Source organism: Anolis sagrei, chromosome 11 (genome assembly GCF_037176765.1).
Source record: "Anolis sagrei isolate rAnoSag1 chromosome 11, rAnoSag1.mat, whole genome shotgun sequence".
NCBI lineage: Eukaryota > Metazoa > Chordata > Lepidosauria > Squamata > Dactyloidae > Anolis > Anolis sagrei.
The window spans coordinates 29,661,580-29,686,620 of record NC_090031.1 but is presented as its reverse complement, the minus strand read 5'-3'; the positions used below and the strand labels follow the sequence as shown (position 1 = coordinate 29,686,620).

Genomic DNA, 25,041 nt, shown 5'->3' with positions numbered 1-25,041 from the left:
TCAGTCTTTGCTTCCATGCTTCCTTCTCTTTTTCCTTCTTTCTTTTGCTCCCTCTTTCTCTCCTTCTTTCTTTCTTCTCTACATCTTTCCTTCCTTCAGTCTTTGTTTCCATCCTTCCTTCTCTCTTTCCTTCTTTCTTTCGCTCCCTCTTTCTCTCCTCCTTTCTTCCTTCTCTACTTTTCCTTCCTTCCTTCCATTGGCCTTTGCTTCCATGCTTCCATGTTTCCTTCTCTCTTTCTTTCCTTCTCCCCTTCCTTCCCTCTCTCTTCTTCCCTTTTTTCTGTATCGTCATTTTGCTTTTCCCCATTTAGCTTTTTTGGGGGTTTTAAAGTCCTTTCTGCTGTTTTTTTTGGGGGGGGGAGAGAGTTATGAGTGATGGTCACTCGTCGTTCTGTTAGGGGTGTAGTGTTCAAATTTCATGTCAATTCGTCCAATGGTTTTTGAGTTCTTTTAATCCCACAAACGAACATTATATTTTTATTTATATAGATCGATGCTAATGCGCATCCAGCTCCTCCTTCAAAACAGTTCCTCCAGTTCGTTCCTCCTTCCTCGTCGACCTGGAGCCCAGAGACCACACTGATCGGCTTGTAAAAGAAGTACAAAACCTTTTATTGCAATTGTGATGATGGGGGGGGGGGGGGGTCTCGGGACCCTCACTGGTTTGCCACTGGCGGCTGCAGGAACTCGGAGACGAAGAGGGCTTCGGCGCAGTCCTCACAAAGGCCCTGCAGCTCCGCCGCCACTTCCTCCAGCGCCGATTCCGTCAACTCCTCCGCCAGGCTGCAAGGGGCCCAAGCAAGGGCAAAAGGGGTCATCAGGGGCTTGGGAGGGGAACCCCAGAGGCCATCCAGTCCACCTTGTGTGTGTATATGTGTGTTTGCATATATATGTGTGTGTGTGTGGTTTTGTGCATGTGCTGCAATGTATTTTTTTTTATTTTTTGGCTTTTTAAGTCCCTTCCACTGTATTTTGGCCTGATAAGTGTATTGTGTCCAAATTTGGTGTCAATCCATTCACTGGTTATTGAGTTATGTTAATCCCACAAATGAATATTACATCTATACACACACACACACACACACACACAAGCCTTCCCCTGCCACACATTACTGTGGCCCACATGGGTTCTGTGTGGGAGGTTTGGCTCAATCCTATCGTTGGTGGGGTTCAGAATGCTCTGTGATTGTAGATGAACTATAAATCCCAGCAACTACAACTCCTGAATGTCAAGATTCTATTTTCCCCAAACTCCACAAGTGTTCACATTCGTGTAGAGTATTTGTGTAGAGTTTGGTCCAGATCCATCATTGTTTGAGTCCACAGTGATCTCTGGATGTAGGTGAACTACAACTCCCAAACTCAAGGTCAATGCCCACCAAATCCTTCTAGTGTTTTCTGTTGGTCAAGGGAGTCCTGTGTGTCACCTTTGTTTCAATTCCATCATTGGTGGAGTTTAGAATGCTCTTTGATTGTAGGTGAACTATAAATCCCAAGAACTACAACTCCCAAATGACAAAATCAAAAAATTTTGAGTGAAGGACATACATTGGATTGTTAGGTGTATGCTGTCCAAATTTGGTGTCAATTCGCCCAGTGGATTTTGAGTTCTGTTAATCCCACAAACGAACATTACATTTTTATTTATATAGATATATGTGTGTGTGTGTGTGGTTTTGTGCATGCATTTTAATGTATTTTTTTAAAATTATTTTTGGCTTTTCAAGTCTCTTCCTGTGTTTTCCAGTGTTTTTATGAGTGGTGGTCACTTGTTGGCCTGATCAGTGTATTGTGTCCAAATTTGGTGTCAATTCGTTCAGTGGTTATTGAGTTATGCTAATCCCAGAAATGAATATTACATGTAGGATGAAGATGATTACCTCTCTGCGATGCGCCAGGGGTCAAAGCGCCCCACGGCTTCGTGGGCCATGAGCCGCAAGTGGCGCCGGTAGCGGGCCCCATAGTCGGCAATGCTTTGCAGCACGTTTTGGGGGACGGAGAGGAAGGCGCCATTGGGCCCCATGGGAGGCCCATTCTCCCCCATGCAAGGGCGCACGGCTTCCTCCTCTTCCTCCTCCTCTTCCACAGCGCTGCAGGGATAGAGCAGAACACAGGTGAGAACCCAGCTTCCCCCCCAAAAGGCTGCATGTGTATATATACCTGTGGAATGATGTCCAAGGTGCACACTCACTTGGTGTCCGAAGGCCTCTCCAGGACAATGTCCACTTGTGGCTCCTCCTTGCGGCTCAAGGCCTGAGTGACCTGGATGGGAGGAGGCGGGCCCTCTGAAAGCCCAAATAATAATAATAATATAAAGTAACATAAGAATAACAATGTTATAATTTACTACTACGAGTAGTGTTATCAGAATAATGATGTAATAATGCAGTGACAATAATAATGTAAGAATAATAATGTAGTGATAGTAATTTAATAATGACAATAATGTAAGAATAATAATGAAATAATAATAATAATGAAATAATGATAATACCAATATCAATAATAATAATAATAATAATAATAATAATAATAACGTAATAATACCAATAATGTAAGAATAATAATATTATAATGTAATAATAATATAAGGATATAATATATAATAATATATAATATAAGGATATTATAATATAATATATAATACAATATATAATATATAATATAAGGATATAATAATATAATATATAATAATATATTATAATGTAATAATAATATAAGGAAAATACCAATAATGTAAGAATAATAATTTAATAATGAAAATACCAATATTAATAATAATAATAATAATAATAACAACAACATAATAAATAATAATGTAATAGTAATTTAATAATGGTAATAATACCAATAATGTAAGAATATGTATTGTTGAAGGCTTTCATGGCCAGAATCACTGGGTTCTTGTAGGTTTTTTTCGGGCTATATGGCCATGGTCTAGAGGCATTCTCTCCTGACATTTCGCCTGCATCTATGGCAAGCATCCTCAGAGGTAGTGAGGATGCTTGCCATAGATGCAGGCAAAACGTCAGGAGAGAATGCCTCTAGACCATGGCCATATAGCCCGAAAAAACCTACAAGAACCCAATGTAAGAATAATATAATATTAATAATAATGTAATGATGACAATACCAATAATGTAATAATAATAATACCTTAACAATTGTAGTAATACTAATACCAATAGCAATACCAATAATAATAATAAAATATATAATAATAATAATGTAATAATAATTAATAATGGTAATAATACCAATAATGTAGTAGTAATGATAATTATAATACCAATAATGTAATAGTGATAATAATAATAATGCCAATAATGTAATAGTAATATTATAAACAAATGTAATAATTTTATAATTTACTACTACTAGTAGTGTTTTTTCAATACTCATGTAGTAATATTAATGTAAGAATATTGTAATAACACTAATGACATAACAAAGTAATAATGTTAATAATAATGTAGAAATAATAATAATTTAATAATGGCAATAATACCAATAATGTAATAATAGTAATAATGTGGTAATAATAATGCCAATGCCAATAATGAATTAATAATCATTATTATTAACAATGTAATAATAACAGTAATGTAAGAATAATAATTTACTAATTTACTAATAATGATGTAATAGTGCAATCATATTAATGTTGTAATAATAGTGTAATAATAATTTAATAATACCAATAGTACTTTAATAACAATATAATTTATATAATAATATAAATTAATAATAATAATATTTTTTTTTATTCATTACCCGCCTCTCATTTCAGCTCGAGGTGGTGGCAAATAAAAATTACTATTATTATTACTATTATTATAGGATTCTAAGGGAAGAGAGACTCACCCCAATTCTTCTTCTCCTGGGCACAAAATTCAACATCCGAATAGACCAGCTGATGGTAGCGCCGCCGCACGGCCTCCTGGGAGCGCTGCATACATTAATATATTATTAGTTCATTAATTAATTTCCCTCCTGCCTTTCTCCCCCTACCCCCAAATTGGGGGCTCATATTAGCTTACAATTACATTATACAACCCAATACGTTTTTTAAAACACACGGCAAATGCAAAAATTAAAAACAAAACACAATTATATATGGATACAAGTTAAAAATACATTTAAGACACCTCTTTTTAAGACCCTTCCCAGATGCTTCTTCCATCACACGCTATGGAGCCCTGGGATTTGTAGTTTGGTTGGACATCAGTGCTATGGGGCATTTTAGTCGGTGTTAAGGAAGTCCTCCAAGGCCTGAGATCACTACTACCTACAGATGTTGTATATTATTATTATTATTATTATTATTATTATTATTATTACACTACTACCATTGTCTTCTTCTTCTTCTTCTTCTTCTTCTTCTTCTTCTTATTATTATTACTATTTGTATATTACATTACTATTATTGTATTATTATTATATTACATTACTATTATTGAATTATTACTACTTGTATCATTGTATTACTGTATATATAACTATTGTATCATTATTGTATTACATTACTATTATCACTATATTACTTTACTATTATTGCATTATTATTGCATTTTTGTTGTATCATTATATTACTATTGCTGTATTACTACATTATATAACTATTGTATTACTTTACTATTATCATTATATTACTTTACTACTTTGTTATTGTAATATTATTACAATATTACTTTACTATTGTTGCATTATTATTGCATTTCTGTTGTATCATTATATTACTATTGCTGTATTACTATATTATATAACTACTGTATCATTATTGTATTACTTTACTATTATTATATCCTTCTACTATTATGATGTTATTGTAATACTATTACTATATTACATTACTAATTATTGCTTTATTACATTTCTCTTGTATCATTATATTATTATTACTGTATTACTATATTACATAACTATTGTATTATCATTATATTGCATTATTATTTACTATTATGGTGTTATTGTAACACAATTACTATATTACATTACTATTATTGCATTATTATTGCATTTCTCTTGCATCATTATATTACTATTACTGTATTACTATATTACATAACTATTGTATCATTATTATATTACATTACTATTATCACTATACTTAACTATTGTGTTATTGTAATACTATTACTATGTTACATTACGATTATTGCATTATTATTATATTACATTACTATTATTGAATTATTATATTACTCACTCATTCTCTCTCTCTATCTATCTATCTATGGTGTGTGTTTGTGCATGTATGCCAAGGATACACACATTAACATACAGTTAAGGTCCAAGAATTAAGCATGACCTTTAAAGCCTCCTTGAAAGCAGTCAGAGGGCCCCCTCCAGTGGCTCTTGAAGGCATTGAGTTGGAGGCAGCGCAATAGAGGAGGAGGGTGATGGCGCTTTGGGGGCCACAGGGGAGCCCCGATTTACCTCGATCTCCTGCATCCTCTGCAGCATCTCCACCAGGTCCAGCCGGGCATCCATGCCTTCCTCCTGCTTGTCCTGCTGCCAAGGGGGTCCCCCTTTGGGGTCCCCGTCCCCTTTGGACCCTTCTTCCCGGTCCGGAGTGCTGGCCTGCCTTCCACTTCTCACCTCCTGGGGCTCTTTCTCCAGGGAGAGGGACACCTTCTGCACAAGAGAGAGAAAAGGAAGGAGTAGAGGGAGGGGGGAGGAAAGGAGAAAAAGGAAAGGAGATAGAGAAGGAAAGGAAAAGAAATGGGGAAGGAATGGCAGGAGGGAGGGAATGAAGGAAGGAAAGGAAGGAAGGAAGGAAAAGGAAAGCAAGAAAGAAGAGAAAGGAAAGGAAAGGAAAGGAAGGAAGGAAGGAAGGAAGGAAGGAAGGGAAAGGAAGAGAAGGAAGGAAGGAAGGAAAGGGAAAGCAAGAAAGAAGGGAAAGAAGAAACAAAAGGAAGGAAAAGGAAAACAAGAAAGGGAAAGAAGGAAGGAAGGAAAAGGAAAGCAAGAAAGAAGAGAAAGGAAAGGAAGGAAGGAAGGGAAAGGAAGAGAAGGAAGGAAAGAAGGAAAGGGAAAGCAAGAAAGAAGGGAAAGAAGAAACAAAAGGAAGGAAAAGGAAAACAAGAAAGGGAAAGAAGGAAGGAAGGAAAAGGAAAGCAAGAAAGAAGAGAAAGGAAAGGAAAGGAAAGAAAAGGAAAGGAAAGGAAGAAAAAGAAGGAAGGAAATGGAACAAGAAAGAGGGAAAAGAAGAAACAAAAGGAAGGAAGGAAAAGGAAAGCAAGAAAGAAGAGGAAGAGGAAAGGAAAGGGAGGGAGGAAAAGATAAGAAGGGAAAGAAGGAAAAGGAAAGTGAGAAAGAAGAAAGGAAGAAACAAAAGGAAGGAAAAGGAAAGCAAGAAAGAAGGGAACGAATGTAGGAAAGGAAGGAAGGAAGGAAAAGGAAAGCAAGAAAGAAGAGGAAGAGGAAAGGAAGGAAGGAAAAGGAAAGCAAGAAAGGAAAGAAGGAAGGAAAAGGAAATGAGAGAAAGAAGGAAAGGAAAGGAAAGGAGGAAGGCAGGACAGAAGGAAAGGAAGGGAGGGAAGAAGGGAAGAAGGGAAGGAGGGAGGGAAAGGAGGAGGAAAAAGGAAGAGATGGATGGAGGGGAAAGGAAAGTAAAAAAAGGAAAATAAGGAAAGGAAAGAAAGGAAAGAAGAAAAAGGAAGGAAAGAATAAGAAACAAAGAAGGGACAGGAAGGAAGGAAAGGAAAAGAGAAAAGGAACGAAAGAAGGGAGGTAAGAAAGAAAGAAGGAAAGGAAGGCAAGACAAGCAAGGACACGGCTGAGAAGTGGCCCTTGCCATGTGGGACTGAACCAGGGGAGGGATGCTGGGGAGTGCCCCCAAACCAGCACTGCAAAGAAGGGACGGGGTGCCCCCTTGTTGTTGTTGTTGTTGTTGTTCCCGTTGTGCACGTTGGCTCACCTGCACTCTCTGCAGGAGGGGCTCCAGCACTGCTTGCTCCACCTTCTTCTCAGCTGCCTTCACCTGGGCCGCAGACCTGGATTTGCAGGAGAGAGGAGGAAGAGGGCCGGCCCTTTCAGAATGGGATCGTAAGGATGATGAGGATGATGTAACATTGTCAATGTAATCGTAACAATAATTTAATAATGTACTAATAGTATAATAATAGTAATAATTCAATAATTAATACTATTAATAATAATTATTAATTATTAATTAAATAATGTAAAAATAGCCATGCCATAATAGCAATAATTTAATAATGTAGCAATAATAATAATAATGTAATATAATAACAATAATTAAAGAATGTAACAATAGTCATATAATAGTCATAATTAAATAATGTAGCAATAATAATGTCATAATAATGTAATAGTAATAACAATAATTAAAGAATGTAACAATAGTCATATAATAATAGTAATAATTTAATAATGTAGCAAGAATAATGTCATAATAATAATCTAACAGTAATAACAATAATTAAATATTGTACCAAGTCATATAATAGTCATAATAATAATGTAATAGTAATAACAATAAAGAATGTAACAATAGTCATATAATAATAGTGATAATTCAGTAACAAAGCAATAATAATGCCATAATAATAATGTAATAGTATTAATATTAATTAAATAATATAACAATGGTCATATAATAATAGTTATAATTCAATAACGTAGCAATAATAATGTCATAATAATAATGTAATAGTAATAACAATAATTAAATAATGTAACAATGGTCATATTAATAGTCATAATTTAGCAATAATAATAATGTCATAATGATAATGTAATAGTAATTAAAATAATTAAATCATATACCAATAGTCATATAATAATAGTCATAATTTAATAATGTAGCGATAATAATGTCATAATAATGTAATAGTAACAATAATTAAATACTGTACAATAATATAATAATAGTAATAATTTAATAATGTGGCAGCAACAATGATAATGTAATAATATTGATGTAAGAGTAGTAACAAGAATTTAATAATATCATAATAATGATAATTTAACAATGTTAATAATAGTAATCATAATTGAGTAATGAAATAATAATGTAACAATGTGATAACAGTAATAATAATTGAGTAATGAAATAATAATAATGTAATAATGTCAATGTAATGGTAGTAATGTAATAGTAACAATAATTTTATAATGTAATAATGTTAATTTGATAACGTACTTATACTAATGTAATAACAGTAATGGAATAATAGCAATAATAATGTAATACTAATACAAATGAAGACTCTTTAATAAATAATAATAATAATGCCATAATATTAATGTAATAGTACTAACAATAATTAAATAATGTAACAATAGTCATATAATAATAGTCATAATTTAATAATGTAGTAGGAATAATGATAATGTAAGAATAGTAATAATGTAATAATGTAATAATATCATAATAACGTTAATAATAGTAATCATAATTGAGTAATGAAATAATAATAATGTAATAATGTTAATGTAATGATAGCAATGCAATAGTAATAATAATTTTATAATGTAATAATAATAATGTCATAATTTTTATAATGTAATGATACTAATGTAATAATAGTAATGCAATAATGGCAATAATAATGTAATACTAATACCAATTAAGACTTTAATTATTAATAATGTAATAATATTAATGAATATTGCTCTGCTCCTGTAATGGCTGGCAGGGGCGTGGCCTACCGTGGTGGGGAGGCAGTGCTGGGGGGCACCCAGGGGGGCCGTCCCTCCCCTTTCAAGGGGGGCTTCGCCTCCTTGAGCCGGAAGGAGAGGGTGGGCTCCCGGAAGTTCTTCCTCTTGCAAGGGCCGCCCTGCAGGAAGGAGGAAGGAAGAAATGTGGCCTCAGGATGGAGGGACTCCCAAAGGGCATCTAATCTTACCCCCTTCCGACCAGAGAGGAAGGACGGCTCAATGCAATCTCTCCCAACAGATGGTCACGCAGCCTCAGTTCAGAGACTTCCCTGAAAGGGACCCCCAGAGGGCATCTAGTCTCACCTCTTTCAGCAGGAAGGATGGAAAGAGAGCACAATGTAATCCTTCCCAATAGATGGACATCCAGCCTCAATTTTGGAAAACTCTATGGAGAAGGAGACTCTACTGCAAGGGACCCCTAAAAGGCATCCACTCTGATTCCTTTCAGCCGGAAGGACACATTGCAACCCCTCCCAACAGATGGCCACCCAGCCTCAGCTCAGAAAACCCCATGGAGAAGGAGACTCCATTGGAAGGAACTCCACAAGGGCACCTAGTCTGACGCCTTTCAGCAGGAAGAAAGGACACAATGCAATACCTCCCAACAGACAGCCATCCAGCCTCAGTTCAGAAAACTCTATAGAGAAAGAGGCTCCATTGGAAGGGACCCCCAAAGGGCATCCAGTGGAACCTCTTTCATCCAGGAAGGACACAGTGTAATCCCTCACAACAGATGGCCATTCAGTTTTAGTTTAAAAGCTTCCAGAGATGGAAACTCCATTGGAAGGGTTCCCCAAAGGGCTTCTAGTCTGACCCCTTTCAGCAGGAAGGAAGGAAGGAGGACACAACTTAACCCCTCCCAACAGACAGCCATCCAGCCTCTTTTTAAAAACCCCCAGAGGGATTTAATCCCAGTGGAAGTGGAGAGCTGTGGCCGTTATAATTATAGTGTTATAGTGTTACTAGCCGTCCCCTGCTACACATTGCTGTGCCCGTTTGTGTATATATGTTTTGTGTGTGTGTATATTTGTATATGTGTGTATACATGTGTATATATTTGTGTATTTCTGTGTTTATTTGTGTATATGCATATATGTGTGTATGTATGTGTCCCTGAGTCGCCTTTAGGGAGATGGTGGCAGGGTACAAATAAGGATTATAATTATAATTATAATTATAATTATTATTATATGTGTATATATATGTGTGTGTATGTATATATTTGTGTGTGCTTGCGTATATATAACGTCTGTATGCATGTGTATATGTATATGAATGAATGTATATATGGTTTATTTTGGGGGGTTTTAAAGTCTGTTCTGCTGGGTTTTTTGTTTGTTTTTAGGGGTGATGGTCACTTGTTGGCCTGAAATGATACTCCACTTTGGCAGAAAAAACGAAATGCAACGATACAGAATGGGGGATGCCTGGCTCGAGAGCAGTACGTGTGAAAAAGATCTTGGAGTCCTTGTGGACAACAAGTTAAACATGAGCCAACAATGTGATGTGGCGGCAAAAAAAGCCAATGGGATTTTGGCCTGCATCAAGAGGAGCATAGTGTCTAGATCTAGGGAAGTCATGATCCCCATGCTCTATTCCGCTTTGGTTAGACCACACCTGGAATATTGTGTCCAATTCTGGGCACCACAATTCAAGAGAGATATTGACAAGCTGGAATGTGTCCAGAGGAGGGTGACTCAAATGATCACGGGTCTGCAGAACAAGCCCTATGAGGAGCGGCTTAAGGAGTTGGACATGTTTAGTCTGCAGAAGAGAAGGCTGAGAGGAGATATGATAGCCATGCATAAATATGTGAGAGGAAGCCACAGGGAGGAGGGAGCAAGCTTGTTTTCTGCTTCCTTGGAGACTAGGACGCGGAACAATGGCTTCAAACTACAAGAGAGGAGATTCCATCTGAACATTAGGAAGAACTTCCTGACTGTGAGAGCCGTTCAGCAGTGGAACTCTCTGCCCTGGAGTGTGGTGGAGGCTCCTTCTTTGGAAGCTTTTAAGCAGAGGCTGGATGGCCATTTGTCAGGGGTGCTTTGAATGCAATATTCCTGCTTCTTGGCAGAATGGGGTTGGACTGGATAGCCCAAGAGGTCTCTTCCAACTCTTTGATTCTATGAAATGTGTATTGTGTCCAAATTTGGTGTCAATTCATCCAGTGGTTTTTGAGTTTTGTTAATCCCACAAACAAACATTACATTTTTATTTATATAAGATAGTGTTATAGCGGCTGCTTTTAACTTTGAGATAACTTTGCTGATTCGGCAGGAGCAATCACCCCTTTTTAAAAAAACAATGGGTGCATTTCTAATTAGGATAAAAACAGAAACCTGTTGACAAGGCTGTTTGCGACGAAGCTCCGGCCTATAATTTCCCCCCAAACTCCAGACGTGACGGCATGAAATTATACCCCTCGAGGGGGGGAATTGAGACAGCGGGCAGGCGAGCAAGCCACTCTCTACCTGCGGTCTGGACTGAAGAAGCGCCGAGCCCTTCGGGCGAACGATGACAGGTCTTGCCTTGGGGGGCACCTTGGGGGGCTCCTCCGCCTCTACCGCCCCTTCGCCTGACTCTGGAGGCTCACCTGAAGGCAAAGACTATGATGATTCCTACTACTACTATTATTAATAATACTATTTATATATTTACAGCATTGGTATCCCGCCCTCTCACACCCCGAAGGGGACTCAGAGCGGCTTACAACTTATATACAATTTATCTATACACGTGATAAAAGTGAAAATCTGTGTATGTGGCGGAGGTGTCCGCTTACACCAGTGTTTCTCAACCTTCCTAATGCCGCAACCCCTTAATACAGTTCCTCATGTTGTGTTGACCCCCAACCATAACATTGTTTACGTTGCTCCTTCATGTTTGTGTATATATATGTGGTTTGGCACATGCATTGTATTTTTAATTATTATTTTTTTTGCTTTTTAAGTCTCTTCCTGTGTTTTCCAATGTTTTTATGAGTGATGGTCACTCGTTGGCCTGAGAGGTGTGTTGTGTCCAAATTTGGTGTCAATTCGCCCCGTGGTTTCTGAATTATGTTAATCCCACAAATGAACATTACATTTTTATTTATATAGATACTAGCTGTACCCGCCATGCTTTGCTGTGGCCAACCTTCCCTCCCTCTTTCTCTCCTTTTTTTCCTACCCTTCCTTCCCTCCCTCTTTTTCTTTCCCTTCTTCCTTCTCTATCTGTTTCTTTTCTCGCTTCCTTTGCTCTTTGGTTCCATCCTTCCTTGTCTCTTTCCTTCCTTCCCTCCTTCGTTTTCTCTTTTGTTCCTTCTCTCCTTCGTTTCCTCTTTCACCTTTTTATTTCCTTCTCTCCTTCCTTCCTTCTCTACCTTTCCTCCTTCTTTCCCTCATTCTCTCCTTTCTTCTTTACCCTTCTTTCCTTCCTTCTCTCCTTCCCTCCTCCTTTCTCTTCTCTCCCTCTTTCCCCCCCTCCTTCTCTACTTCCTTCTCTACCCTTCTTTCTTTCCTTCCTTCTCTCCTTCTTTCTCTCCCTCATTCTCTCCTTCCTTCTCTACCCTTTTTTCTTTCTTTCCCCTCCTTCTTTCCCTTTCTCTCCCTCCTTCTCTACCCTTCTTTCCTTCCTTCTCTCCTTCCCTCCTTCTTTCTCTTCTCTCCCTTTCTCTCCCTCCTTCTCTACTTCCTTCCTTCTCTACCCTTCTTTCCTTCCTTCCCTCCTTCTTTCTCTTCTCTGCCTCCTCTTCTCCTTCCTTCCTTCTCTACCCTTCTTTCTTTCCTTCCTTCCTTCCTTCTCTCCTTCCCTCCTTCTTTCTCTTCTTTCCCTTCTTCTCTCCTTCCTTCCTTCTCTACCCTTTCCTTCCTCCCTACTCTCCTTCCCTCCTTCTTTCTCTTCTCTCCCTCTTTCTCTCCCTCAGTGTTTTTAGGAGTGATGGTCACTCGTTGGCCTGAGAGGTGTCTTGTGTCCAAATTTGGTGTCAATTCGCCCAGTGGTTTTTGAATGATCTTAATCCCACAAACGAACATTACATTTTTATTTATATAGATATATATACGCATACACACACCTGCAGTCCCCGAGTTACAAACATCTGACCTGCAAATGACTCCTAGATAAGAACAGGACTGAGGCAACAGGAAGTGAGAGGAATCGTAAGGATTCGATATCTATAGAGCCCGCTTAGGGACAATGGATGCTCACCCGTCTCAGGCGGTTCACCCACAGGCAAGGGCCGCGAAGGGGGTCCCGGGGTCAAACTGGGAGGCAGCTTCCTGCTCACAGGCCGCTTCTGGACAGCCTTCTCCTTCCTGGGGCAGCGGAGGGAAGGACGGCCCTTGGATGGGGGTCCGGCTGGAGGGGGGTCTGCCGCCCTGACCCCAAGTGGGGCCTTCCTTGCCAGAAGGGAGTCCAAGTCCTGGGGGGAAGAAGCCGCGAGAGTCAAGACAAAGACCCACCCAGAGGAAAAGGGTTCTCACCAGACATCAAGGGAGACACTGGCTGCAGGGGGAAGCTGATGAGGAAACACAGCCTACAAACTATCTGCAGACCCACCAAGACAATCCAACAACTGCTCCGTTCAGCAAAGGACAAGAGGGACCCTCTCCCCTCTGCAGGAGTCTACCATCGCATACCATGCAGCTGTGGACAAGTCTCCAGAGGGACCACCAAACGTAAACACGAATCAAGGAACATGAAAGGCACTCCAGACTGATTCAGCCAGAGAAGTCAGCCATAGCCGAGCACCCGAGGAACCAACCTGGACATAGTATATTATTTGCGAACACAGAAATGCTGGACCACTCCCAGGTTCAGAAATGCCGCCTTAAGGCCATCCAGTCCAACTCCCTTCACCAGGGCAAGAAAACATAATCAAAGCCCTCCTGACAAAGGGCCATCCAGCCATTCACACACGCACATATATGTATGTGATTCTAAGGGGTCCCCAATGGCCACCCAGTTCAATCCCATATGTAAAGGAAGACCACCCCAAAGCCCCCTGGTCCCCTCTGTGGCGCTCACCTCGATCTGCAGCATGAGGTCCAGGAGGGCGTCTGGGGGGGAAGAGGTGGAAGAGGGTCCCTGGACCTCCATTTGGACGGAGCAGAGGGAGAGCTGGCGGAGGAGCTGCCCCAGTTCCCGGCAGTGGTCCCAGCGCAGGCCCAGACGATGATCCTCCTCCTCCTCCTCATCCTCTGGCTGATCGAGGGTCCAGTGGGAGAGCCAGGCCTGCAGGGCTCGAGATGCCCCCCGGTGTGCGGCCGCCAGCCTGGCCATGGCCTTGGACTGCATCGCAAAGGCAAGCGGGAAGAGTCAACTCCCACAATTCCTAACAGCCTCAAGAATTCCCCATAATGTATAATATGAAATATATAATTATTGTATTGTATTATTATTATATTGCATTACCTTATAATATTATTATCAATATTATATGTTTATACAATATATTATATTATTAGCACAGCAGAATATTAGTATTATGTATTACTATATTGTACTATACACCTCTATACTGTAATATTATTAGTAATGTTACATGTAATATCTATATATATAAACATGTTCTGTGCATAATGAGTACCTTAAAAACAAAAGAACCAATGAACAAAATCACACCAAATTTGGCAACAAAACGTCTCACAACACAAGGAGTGACCATCACTAAAAAAATTATGATTTTGTCATTTGGGAGTTGTAGTTGTTGGGATTTATAGCTCACCTACAACCAAAGAGCATTCTGAACCCCACCAATGATGGAATTGAATCAAACTTGCCACACAGTTCTCCCATGACCAACAGAAAATACTGGAAGGGTTTGGTGGGCACTGACCTTGAGTTTTAGGAGTTGTAGTTCACCTACATCCAGAGAGCACTGTGGACTCAAACAATGATGGATCTGGACCAAACTCTACACAAATACTCAGTATGCTCTAATGTGAACACTGGTGGAGTTTGGGGGAAATAGAATCTTGACATTTGGGAGTTGTGGTTGCTGGGATTTATAGTTCACCTACAATCACTGAGCATTCTGAACCCCACTAACGATAGAATTGGGCCAAACTTGGCACACAGTTCTCCCATGACCAACAGAAAATACTGGAAGGGTTTGGTGGGCAGTGTCCTTTGCTTTTGGACTTATAGTTCCCCTACATCCAGAGATCACTGTGGACTCAAACAATGATGGATCTGGACCAAACTCTACAAGAATACTCAATATGCCCAAATGTGGACACTGGTGGAGTTTGGGGAAAATAGAATCTTGACATTTGGGAGTTGTAGTTGCTGAGATTTGTAGTTCAGCTACAATCACAGAACATTCTGAACCCCATCAATGATAGAATTGGGCCAAACCTCCCACACAGAACCCCCATGACCATCAGAGTGGGCCACAGCGTGGCAGGGGCAGGGGACGACTAATGAAATATATAATACATAATAATAAGAAATAAGAAATATAGTAATAATATAATATATAATTATGAATATATATTAATACCATCAAGTCCTGAGATACGTACTAGATAATGATAATAAACATATAATAAGAAATATAACAACAACAATAAAATGAATATAATAATACTGGCACTCATAATGGTCAACCCCTGAGATTTATATTACTTAAGAAACATAACAAGAAAGATAATAATAATAATAATAATATATGAGAATATATAATATATGATAGAATTAATAATAATAATAATAATAATAATAATAATGACACTCATGACAGTCAAGCCCTGAGATATATCATATAATAATATGCATTAAGAAATATAATAATAATATAATTATGAATATATAATAATACTCATAATAGTCAAGTCCTGAGGTACATAATATATAATAATAATAGTAATAAATATATGAGAAATACTATAGTAATAATAATATATAATAATGAATTTACTCATGATGGTCAAGCCCTGAGATATATCATGCATAATAAATATAATAAGACAAAGAAAAGAAAAATGCAATAAGAAATATAGTAATAATAATATATAATAATTAATATTCAATCATAGTAATACCAGCACTCATGACGGTCAAGTCCCAGATATATAATACAATAATAATGAATATATAATAAGAAATATAATAGTAATAATATGAATATGACAATATAATAATAATAATAATAATAATAATAATAATAATGGCCAAGTCTTGGGATATATAATAAATACTGTACTAATATCATACATAATAATAATAATAATAATAATAATAATAATAATATATCGATAATGTGGTTCACAAAAGCCACCATCCACCATTGAAACCCTCTTTGCCCCTGGTTGGCTTTGGCCTCTCACCTTCTTGGTGTGACGCACCTGATGGGGACCCAGCTTCTCCAGGTCATCCTGGATCTCTTTCACCTGTTGACACCACAGGGAAATCAAGAAGAGCGTTAGAAGAGGAGGAAGAGGAGGGTGGGATGGATGGATGGATAGATAGATAGACAGAGAGACAGACCTGTATGATATATAGGTGGCTGGATAGATAGAAAGATAGATACATAGACAGACAGACATATTGGTATACAGATAGTTGGATACACAGATAGATATTGCCCTTGGAGTCATTTCCAACTCTTAAGATTCTACGATAGAAACACTTCTTCCCTTCCCTTCTATCTTTTATTTCTTTTTCTTTCCTTCCTTTTCTTTCCGCTTTACCTTACCTTTCCTTGCTTCTTTTCCTTTTTTTTCTTTCCTTCCTTCCCTCCTTTCCCTTCTTTTCCTTTTGTTCTCACTCTCCTTTCCTTTTCCTTCCTTCTTACTTTCTTCTTCTTCCTTTCCTTCCTTCCCCCCTTCTCTTTCTTTCCTTCCTTTTCTTCTTTCCTTCCTTTCCCTTTCCTTTCCTTGCTTCCCTTGTTCCTTTCTTTCCTTTCTTTTTCTTCCTTCCTTTCCCTCCTTCTTGCTTTCTTTTTCTTTCCTTCCTTCTTCTTCCTTCCTTCCTTTTCTTACCTTCCTTCTTCTCTTGCTTTTCTTTTCTTCCTTTCCTTCCTTTCCTCCCATCTTCCGCCCTCTCTCCCCCTTTCCTTCCTTTCTTTTTCTTCCTTCCTTTCACCTTCTTCTTTCTTTTCTTTCTTCCTTCCCTACCTTCTTTCCCTCTCTCTCCTTCCTTTCCTTTCCCTACTTTCTTTTTCTTCCTTCCTTCTTTCCCTTCTTTCTTTCCTTTCTTTTTCTTCCTTCCTTTCCTTTCTTGCTTTTTTCTTCTTCCTTCCCTTCCTTCCTTTCCTCCCTTCTTTCCCCCTCCCTTTCCTTGTCTTCTTTCTCTCCTTCCCTTTTCCTTCCCTCCTTCCTCCCATTTTCTTTCTCTCTTTCCTTCCATCTGTTTTTTCTTTCCTTTCTTTTCCTTTCCTTCCTTTAGATAGATAGATAGATAGATGTTGCCCTGGGGTCCCAACTCTAGGATTCTATAATAGATAGATACTGTATGTCTTCCATTGTAAGATGCACTTTCTTCCTGATGTAAACACCTCTGAACATGGGATTCATCTTCGAATTGCAGGAATATCTTAATGTCCTTTTGTTGTTCTTGGTACTGGAAGTACCATCTTGCAAGAGAAGAAATACAGCAAAAAGCCCTGACGTTTCCCGCTGAGAAGTGGGGGCATCTCTTGGGCTTCTGCAGCGGGATCCCAACCCAGAACCCATAACAACGCATGAAGCAGGTGCGGACCTGTTGTCGGAGCACATACAGAGTGCGGGCGGAGCGGGCGGCCTGCTCTTGGCCCCAGATCCGGGCCCGGCGCCGCTCCTCGGGATCCAAGGACGTCTGGCTCCTTTCTGCAAAACAGGCAAGGAGTGGGATCACACTACTTTGTCATACCATTGGAAAAATGTTCTGTTCCTGGTTTGAAAGTGTCATTTCCTGTTCAATCATGACTTTGAAAGTTGTCGTTCTACCCTAGGAACTTTTGTTTTTGTTGGACTTGGATTGTGTTGTATATCAGCCTCTTCAACCTGTTGATGTTCCTGATGGGAATGGGAATAGTGTTTCTGAAGATGGGCCTGTGGATGATAGTTTGATTGGGCGTGAATTAAGTTCAGGCCTGAGCTGTCTCAGGAAGATTCCCAAGGCCACATTCCTAGGAGAGACCTTATTTATTATTTATTTACGACATGTATATGCCGTCCTTCTCACCCCGAAGAGCGCCTTACAAGATATATTTTCATACAATATATTATATTATTAGCATAGTACAATATCAGTATTATATATTACTATATTGCACTATACCAGTGGTTTTCAACCTGGGGTCCCCAGATGTTTTTGGCCTCCAATTCCCAGAAATCCCAGTCAGTTTACCAACTGTTAGGATTTCTGGGAGTTGAAGGCCAAAAACATCTGGGGACCCCAGGTTGAGAACCACTGCACTATACCATTATATTGTAATATTATTAATATTTTCTCAGAGCAACTGTCTGAAAATGGGAGAGTTGTAGTTCACCGACATCCAGAGAGCACTGTGAACCAAAACACTTGGCACACAGACCTGATATGCTGAAATTTGATGACTTGAGGGGTTTGGGGAGAACTGATCTTTCCATTTTGGGAGTTGTAGTTCACCCACAACCTGAGAAACTGTGACCTCCACCAATGATGGACCTGGACCAAACTTGGCACACAGAACCCTGATGAACAACTCAACCTACTTGAGGGTTTTGAGAGGACTGATTCACCATCGTGGGAGTTGTAGTTTGCCCTGCACACTGAACACTACCGATGATGCGTCTGGAGCAAACTTACCCAAAGTAATAAACTTGAAGTACTGATGGAATTTCAGGGGGTTAATGATGGGAGTTGTAGTTCATCCACAAACTTACGATTTGGTACATCTAAAAAATTGACTTTTTCAAATAACCCAAGACCCAAGATAGCAATATAATATAATGTGATGCAAGATTATGTCTATGATTATGTTGAATTGGTGGGGACTCAATGATGAGATTGATTCATTGGAAAACTAGAGCAAAATGTTTAATATCAGGACGTCCCTCCTGCCGAAACAAAGTTTGTGCAGCGTAATAAACTTTCCCCACAACCTCTAGATATAGGCAGAACGTCAGGAGAGAATGCTTCTAGAACATGGTCATATAGCCTGAAAAACCTACAAAAACTTTCCCCAATTTTTTTATAATAGAACCAATTAGGAAATGACATTGATAACCCAGGAACAACAATCATAATGTGACATAGTGTGATGATGATGAGGACGATGCTGACTCCTCACCCTTCTGGGCCAGCACTTCCACCTTCCGGATGTATCCCTGCAGCTCCTTTTGCAGCCGCCGGACCTCCTGGGCGCTTCTCTCCTCCTCATCTTTCTCCTTCTTCGCCTCGGCCTTTGTGGCAAATGGGACCAGTCCCGGGTCTCGCGTTGGAGGCGAATCAGGCAGCAAAGGCTCTGCTTTCACACGAGTCGGTTTGGAGATGTAAACCTTTTAGGAGAACCAACAACCTCTCATATGCTTCTCCTTGTCTGTTATGACCCCTCCAGTCCCATCTGTATATGGGCCAGGCCTGTGCCAACTTCGGCTCTCCAGGTGTTTCGAACTAAAACTCCCACAATTCCTAATAGCCGGTATATTAATATTATAATTATTATTATATTTTATTATTGTTTTATTATATTATTAAATTTTTATTATAACTTCATATTATTACTGTATATACTCGAGTATAAACCTAGTTTTTCAGTCCTTTTTTTAGGCTGAAAAAGTCTCCCCCCCGGCTTATACTCGAGTCAAGGTTATTTATTATTTTGCTTTGTTGTTGTTATTATTATTTTTGACTCAGGGCAGCCTAACAAAAGCATCATAAGATGCTAGCATCATAAAAGCAACCACAGTACAATCAAAATATTAAAAATTAAAACAACAATTAAAACAATTAATTATAATTATAAATATAATCAGTATTAAATATTACTATATTGTACTATACCATTATATTGTAATATTATTACATGTAATATAAGTATATAGTTATAATACCATATTAATATTATTAGAATTATATTGTATTACATTGTAACATTATATACATAAAAATTATATTATATTATATTATATTATATTACATTATATGATATTATTATAATACCTTAGACCTAGGCATAAATTAACTCCATTAACCCCAACCAAGATTTGAGTCAAACCTTTGCCCCGGTGTCGGTGGTCTCCCTCTGGGACCTGCTGGATGCCCTCACGGGGCCCGCTTTGCCCAGTGCCTTGCTTCTGGGGTGCCCAGGAAGGCCCGCCTCGTCTTCTTCCGGCTTCGGACGCCGTTTGAGGTCCCGCCTTGCCAGGCGCACAGCCCGCCGGAGGGTCTCTTCGGACACAGCAGAGAAGGACAAGGGGGCCGGACCCCCACTGTCCCCCCCGCAAAGGGCCGCCTCCTCTGCGGGCTTCTTCAGCTTCTCAATGACGATCGGAAGGGGGCTGGCAAAGCGGGCAGACAAGTTCTCTGCAACGGAAGGGGCTTTCAGGCTGAACTGCAGCTGTAAAGGAAACAGAGGATAGATTTGCAGGCATGGTCCCACTTTGGCCCTCCCTCCAACCTAGGCACTATTATTGTTCATATCGATCATAATAATAATAATCTTCTATACCTATTTATCTATCAATACATATATCTTCTCTATACACATAATAAAATGATAATCTATATCTATATATGTAGGCAGGCTGTGTATGTATGTGGCAGCTTTCTGATTGGCTGTCACTTTCACTGGATACTGCGACCCCCATGAATGACGGACATGAACCAAACTGCAACCCACACCAATGACTGATCAAGGACACACTTGGCACACAGAGCCCCCATGACCCACTTTACATCCTGGTGCGGTTTGGCGGAAGTTGGACCATGGATGATGGGACTTGCAGTATCTTCACTCACTTCGTGAGACCACTGCGACCCCCACCAATGACGGATCATGACAAAACTTGGCATGCAGAGCATCCATGACACACATTATGTCCTGGTGTGGTTTGGGGGATGATGAACCATGGATGATGGGATTTGCAGTAGCTTTGCAGTAGCAGTGCTCACTTCCTGAGACTACTGCAACCCACACCAATAACTGATCAAGACCAAACTTGGCATATAGAGCCCCCAGGATCCACGATGCACCCTGGTGCAGTTTGTAGGAGGCTGAACAATGGGACTTGTACTGCCATATTAATAATATATATTATAAATAAAAACAGAATATATAATATATTATGTTGCCATACTGATAATATATCTTTTAAGTACTACCGAATATATAATATATTGTATTGCCATATTAATAATATATATTCTAAGTACTAACTGAATATATAATATATTGTATTGCCATATTTATAATATATATTGTAAGTATTAACAGAATATTGTATTGCCATATTAATAATATACATTGTAAATACTAACCGAATATATAATATATTGTATTGCCACAATGATAATATAAATTGTAAGCACTAACCGAATATATAATATACTGTATTGCCATATTAATAATATATATTGTAAGCACTAACTGAATATATAATATATTGTATTGCCATATTAATAATATATATTGTAAGTACGAACAGAATATATAATATATTGCCATATTAATAATATATATTGTAAGCATTAACATAATATATATATTATATAGTTATACTGATAATATATTTTGCAAGTACTAACCGAATATATTATATTGCCATATTAATAATATATATTGTAAGCACTAAGCTAACTGAATATATATGGTATTGCCTCACTGATAATATATATTTTAAGCACTAACTGAATATATAATATATTATAATAATATATTAATAATATATATTGTAAGCGCTAACTGAATATATAATATATTGTATTGCCATATTAATAATATATATTGTAAGCACTAACCGAACATATATTATATTGCCACACTGATAATATATATTGAAAGCACTAACAGAATATATAATATATTGTATTGCCATATTAATAATATATATTGTAAGTACTAACTGAATATATAATATATTGTATTGCCATATTAATATATATTGTAAGTACTAACAGAATATATAATATACTGTATTGCCATATTAATAATATATATTGTAAGTACTAACTGAAGTATTGTAAGTACTAACCGAATATATAATATATTGTATTGCCAAATTAATAATACATATTGTAAGTACTAACCGAATAATATACTATATTGCCATATTAATAATATATATTATAAGTACTAGCCGAATATATAATAGATTATATTGCCACACTGATGATATATATTGTAAGTACTAACAGAATAGATAATATATTGCATTGCCATATTAATAATATATATTGTAAGCACTAAATTAACCAAATATATAATAGATTATATTGCCACACTGATAATATATATTGTAAGTACAAACTGAATATATAATATACTGTATTTCCATATTAATAATATATATTGTAAGCATGAACCGAATATATAATATATTGCCATATTAATAATACATATTGTAAATACTAACAGAATATATAATATATTGTATTGCCATATTAATAATATATATTATAAGTATTAACTGAATATATAATATATTGCATTGCCATATTAATAATATATATTGAAGGCACTAACCGAATATATAATCTATTGTATTGCCATATTAATAATGCATATTGTAAGTACAAACCGAATATATAATATATTGCTTTACCATATTAATAATATATATTGTAAGTACGAACAGAATATATAATATATTGTATCATGCCAGTAAGGTAATGCTCAAGATCCTTCAAGGAAGACTCCAGCAATACATGGAGCGAGAGTTGCCAGATGTTCAAGCTGGGTTCAGAAAAGGCAGAGGAACGAGAGACCAGATTGCCAACATCCGCTGGATAATGGAGAAAGGCAGGGAGTTTCAGAAAAACATCTACTTCTGCTTCATTGACTATTCTAAAGCCTTTGACTGTGTGGATCATAATAAATTGTGGCAAGTTCTTGGTGGGATGGGCATCCCAAGCCACCTTGTCTCTCTCCTGAGGAATCTGTACAAGGACCAAGGAGCAACAGTCAGAACTGACCACGAAACAACAGACTGGTTCAAGATTGGGAAAGGCGTACGGCAAGGCTGCATCCTCTCACCCAACCTTTTTAACTTGTATGCAGAACACATCATGCGATGTGCGGGGCTGGATGAATGCAAAGCTGGGGTGAAAATTGCTGGAAGAAACATTAACAACCTCAGATATGCAGATGACACCACTCTGATGGCCGAAAGCGAGGAGGAGTTGAGGAGCCTTCTAATCAAGGTGAAAGAAGAAAGCGCAAAAGCCGGGTTGCAGCTAAACGTCAAAAAAACCAAGATTATGGCAACAAGAATGATTGACAACTGGGAAATAGAAGGAGAAACCGTGGAGGCCGTGACAGACTTTGTATTTCTAGGGGCAAAGATTACTGCAGATGCAGACTGTAGCCAGGAAATCAGAAGACGCTTACTTCTTGGGAGGAGAGCAATGTCCAGTCTCGATAAAATAGTGAAGAGTAGAGACATCAGACTGACAACAAAGATCCGCCTAGTCAAAGCCATGGTATTCCCTGTAGTCACCTACGGATGTGAGAGCTGGACCTTAGGGAAGGCTGAGCGAAGGAAGATCGATGCTTTTGAGCTGTGGTGTTGGAGGAAAGTGCTGAGAGTGCCTTGGACTGCGAGAAGATCCAACCAGTCCATCCTCCAGGAAATAAAGCCCGACTGCTCACTGGAGGGAAAGATACTAGAGACAAAGTTGAAGTACTTTGGCCACATCATGAGGAGACAGGAAAGCCTAGAGAAGACAATGATGCTGGGGAAAGTGGAAGGCAAAAGGAAGAGGGGCCGACCAAGGGCAAGATGGATGGATGGCATCCTTGAAGTGACTGGACTGACCTTGAGGGAGCTGGGGGTGGTAACGGCCGACAGGGAGCTCTGGCGTGGGCTGGTCCATGAGGTCACGAAGAGTCGGAGACGACTGAACGAATGAACAACAACATTGCCATATTAATAATACATATTGTAAGTACTAACAGAATATATAATATATTGCCATGTTAATAATATATATTGTAAATACTAACAGAACAATATATTGCCATATTAATGAATATATTGTAACTACTAACAGAATATGTAATATATTGTACTGCCATATTAATATGTATTGTAAATACTAACAGAATATTTATTGTATTGTCGAAGGCTTTCATGGCTGGAATCACTCGGTTCTTGTGGGTTTTTTCGGGCTATGGAGCCATGTTCTAGAGGCATTTCTCCTGACGTTTCGTCTGCATCTATGGCAAGCATCCTCAGAGGATGCTTGCCATAGATGCAACCTCTGAGGATGCTTGCCATAGATGCAGGCGAAACGTCAGGAGAAATGCCTCTAGAACATGGCTCCATAGCCCGAAAAAACCCACAAGAACCTAGAATATTTATTATATTGCCATATTAATAATACATATTGTAAGTACTAGCAGAATACATAGTATACTGTATTGCCATATGGATAATGCTGTCTCGTGTCCCCACCAGACCTGTTGCTGGGAGGCGGCCCTCCTTGGGGGCTCCATGGGGAGCAGCAGCCCTCCCGCCATGTTCCCCCCACAGAGGGCGGGAAGGAAGCGGAAGGGCCTGCCTGGCAACGCCGCGTCGCTAAGGACGCTGCTTTTTGTCCCTGCGCAGCCGCCGTCTGCTTCTTTCCTCCATTCAGCGTTAACGTGGCTTCCTGCCTTAGTGGTGGGCGTGGTTTCCTTCCTTACTTCGGCGGTGGGCGTGGCCTTTTGGTCTCAGCTTCTTGCCTGACAGGTGGGCGTGGCCTTATGCCATCCTTCCTACAGCGGTAGGCGTGGCCTGTCATCCTTACTCTAGCAGTGGGCGTGGCCTCCTTCCATAGCAGTGGGCGTGTCTTCCTGCCATCTTTTCTCGAGCAGTGGGCGCGGCCTGTATTCCTTTCTTTTAAAAGTGGGCGTGGTCTCATTGGCGGTAGGCGTGTCTTCCTGCCAACCTTTCGCTAGCAGTGGGAGTGGCCTGTATTCCTTTCTATTTTAGAGTGGGCGTGGTCTCATTAGCGGTGGGCGTGTCTTCCTGGCAGCCTATCTCTGACAGTGGGCGTGGCCTGTATACTTTCTATTTAAAAGTGAGCGTGGTCTTATTAGTGATGGGCGTGTCTTCTTGCCATCCTTTCTCTAGCAGTGAGCGGGGCCTGCATTCCTTTCTTTAAAGAGTGGGCGTGGTCTCATGAGTGGTGGGCGTGTCTTCCTGACATCCTTTCCTTAGCAGTGAGCGGGGCCTGCATTCCTTTCTTTAAAGAGTGGGCGTGGTC

General features: G+C 38.9%; 1 protein-coding gene across 2 annotated transcripts; it reads right to left on the bottom strand.

Annotated features, from left to right (window-relative positions):
- Nucleotides 1-597: 597 nt before the first annotated feature.
- KIAA0753 (KIAA0753 ortholog) lies at nt 598-24,441 on the bottom strand. Of its 2 annotated transcripts, none has more exons than XM_067472127.1 (15): nt 24,254-24,441; nt 19,853-20,194; nt 18,926-19,133; nt 17,371-17,477; nt 16,017-16,061; nt 13,696-13,959; nt 12,877-13,090; nt 11,160-11,281; nt 8,680-8,807; nt 6,923-6,998; nt 5,440-5,637; nt 3,865-3,949; nt 2,192-2,285; nt 1,881-2,090; nt 598-783 (listed from the first exon to the last, which is right to left on the bottom strand). In XM_067472127.1, exons 1-15 carry the CDS (start codon nt 24,311-24,313, stop codon nt 657-659), a joined length of 2,280 nt encoding a protein of 759 aa, XP_067328228.1. In that variant the 5' UTR covers nt 24,314-24,441; the 3' UTR covers nt 598-656. The 2 variants fall into 2 exon arrangements, with proteins under 2 accessions (XP_067328228.1, XP_067328227.1); XM_067472126.1 differs by having other exon boundaries at nt 15,999-16,061; nt 24,254-24,440.
- Between the last annotated feature and the right edge of the window lie 600 nt (nt 24,442-25,041).

Bases quoted from the DNA above. Each gene is read 5' to 3' on its own strand.
- KIAA0753 (XM_067472126.1), bottom strand. From the start codon at position 24,313: ATGGCGGGAGGGCTGCTGCTCCCCATGGAGCCCCCAAGGAGGGCCGCC. The intron at 19,134-19,852 runs GTTTGACTCAAA...TTCTCCTAAAAG, and splicing joins CCACCGACACCGGGGCAAAG to GTTTACATCTCCAAACCGAC. The intron at 784-1,880 runs GTAATCATCTTC...GGCCCCTTGCAG, and splicing joins CCCTGGCGCATCGCAGAGAG to CCTGGCGGAGGAGTTGACGG.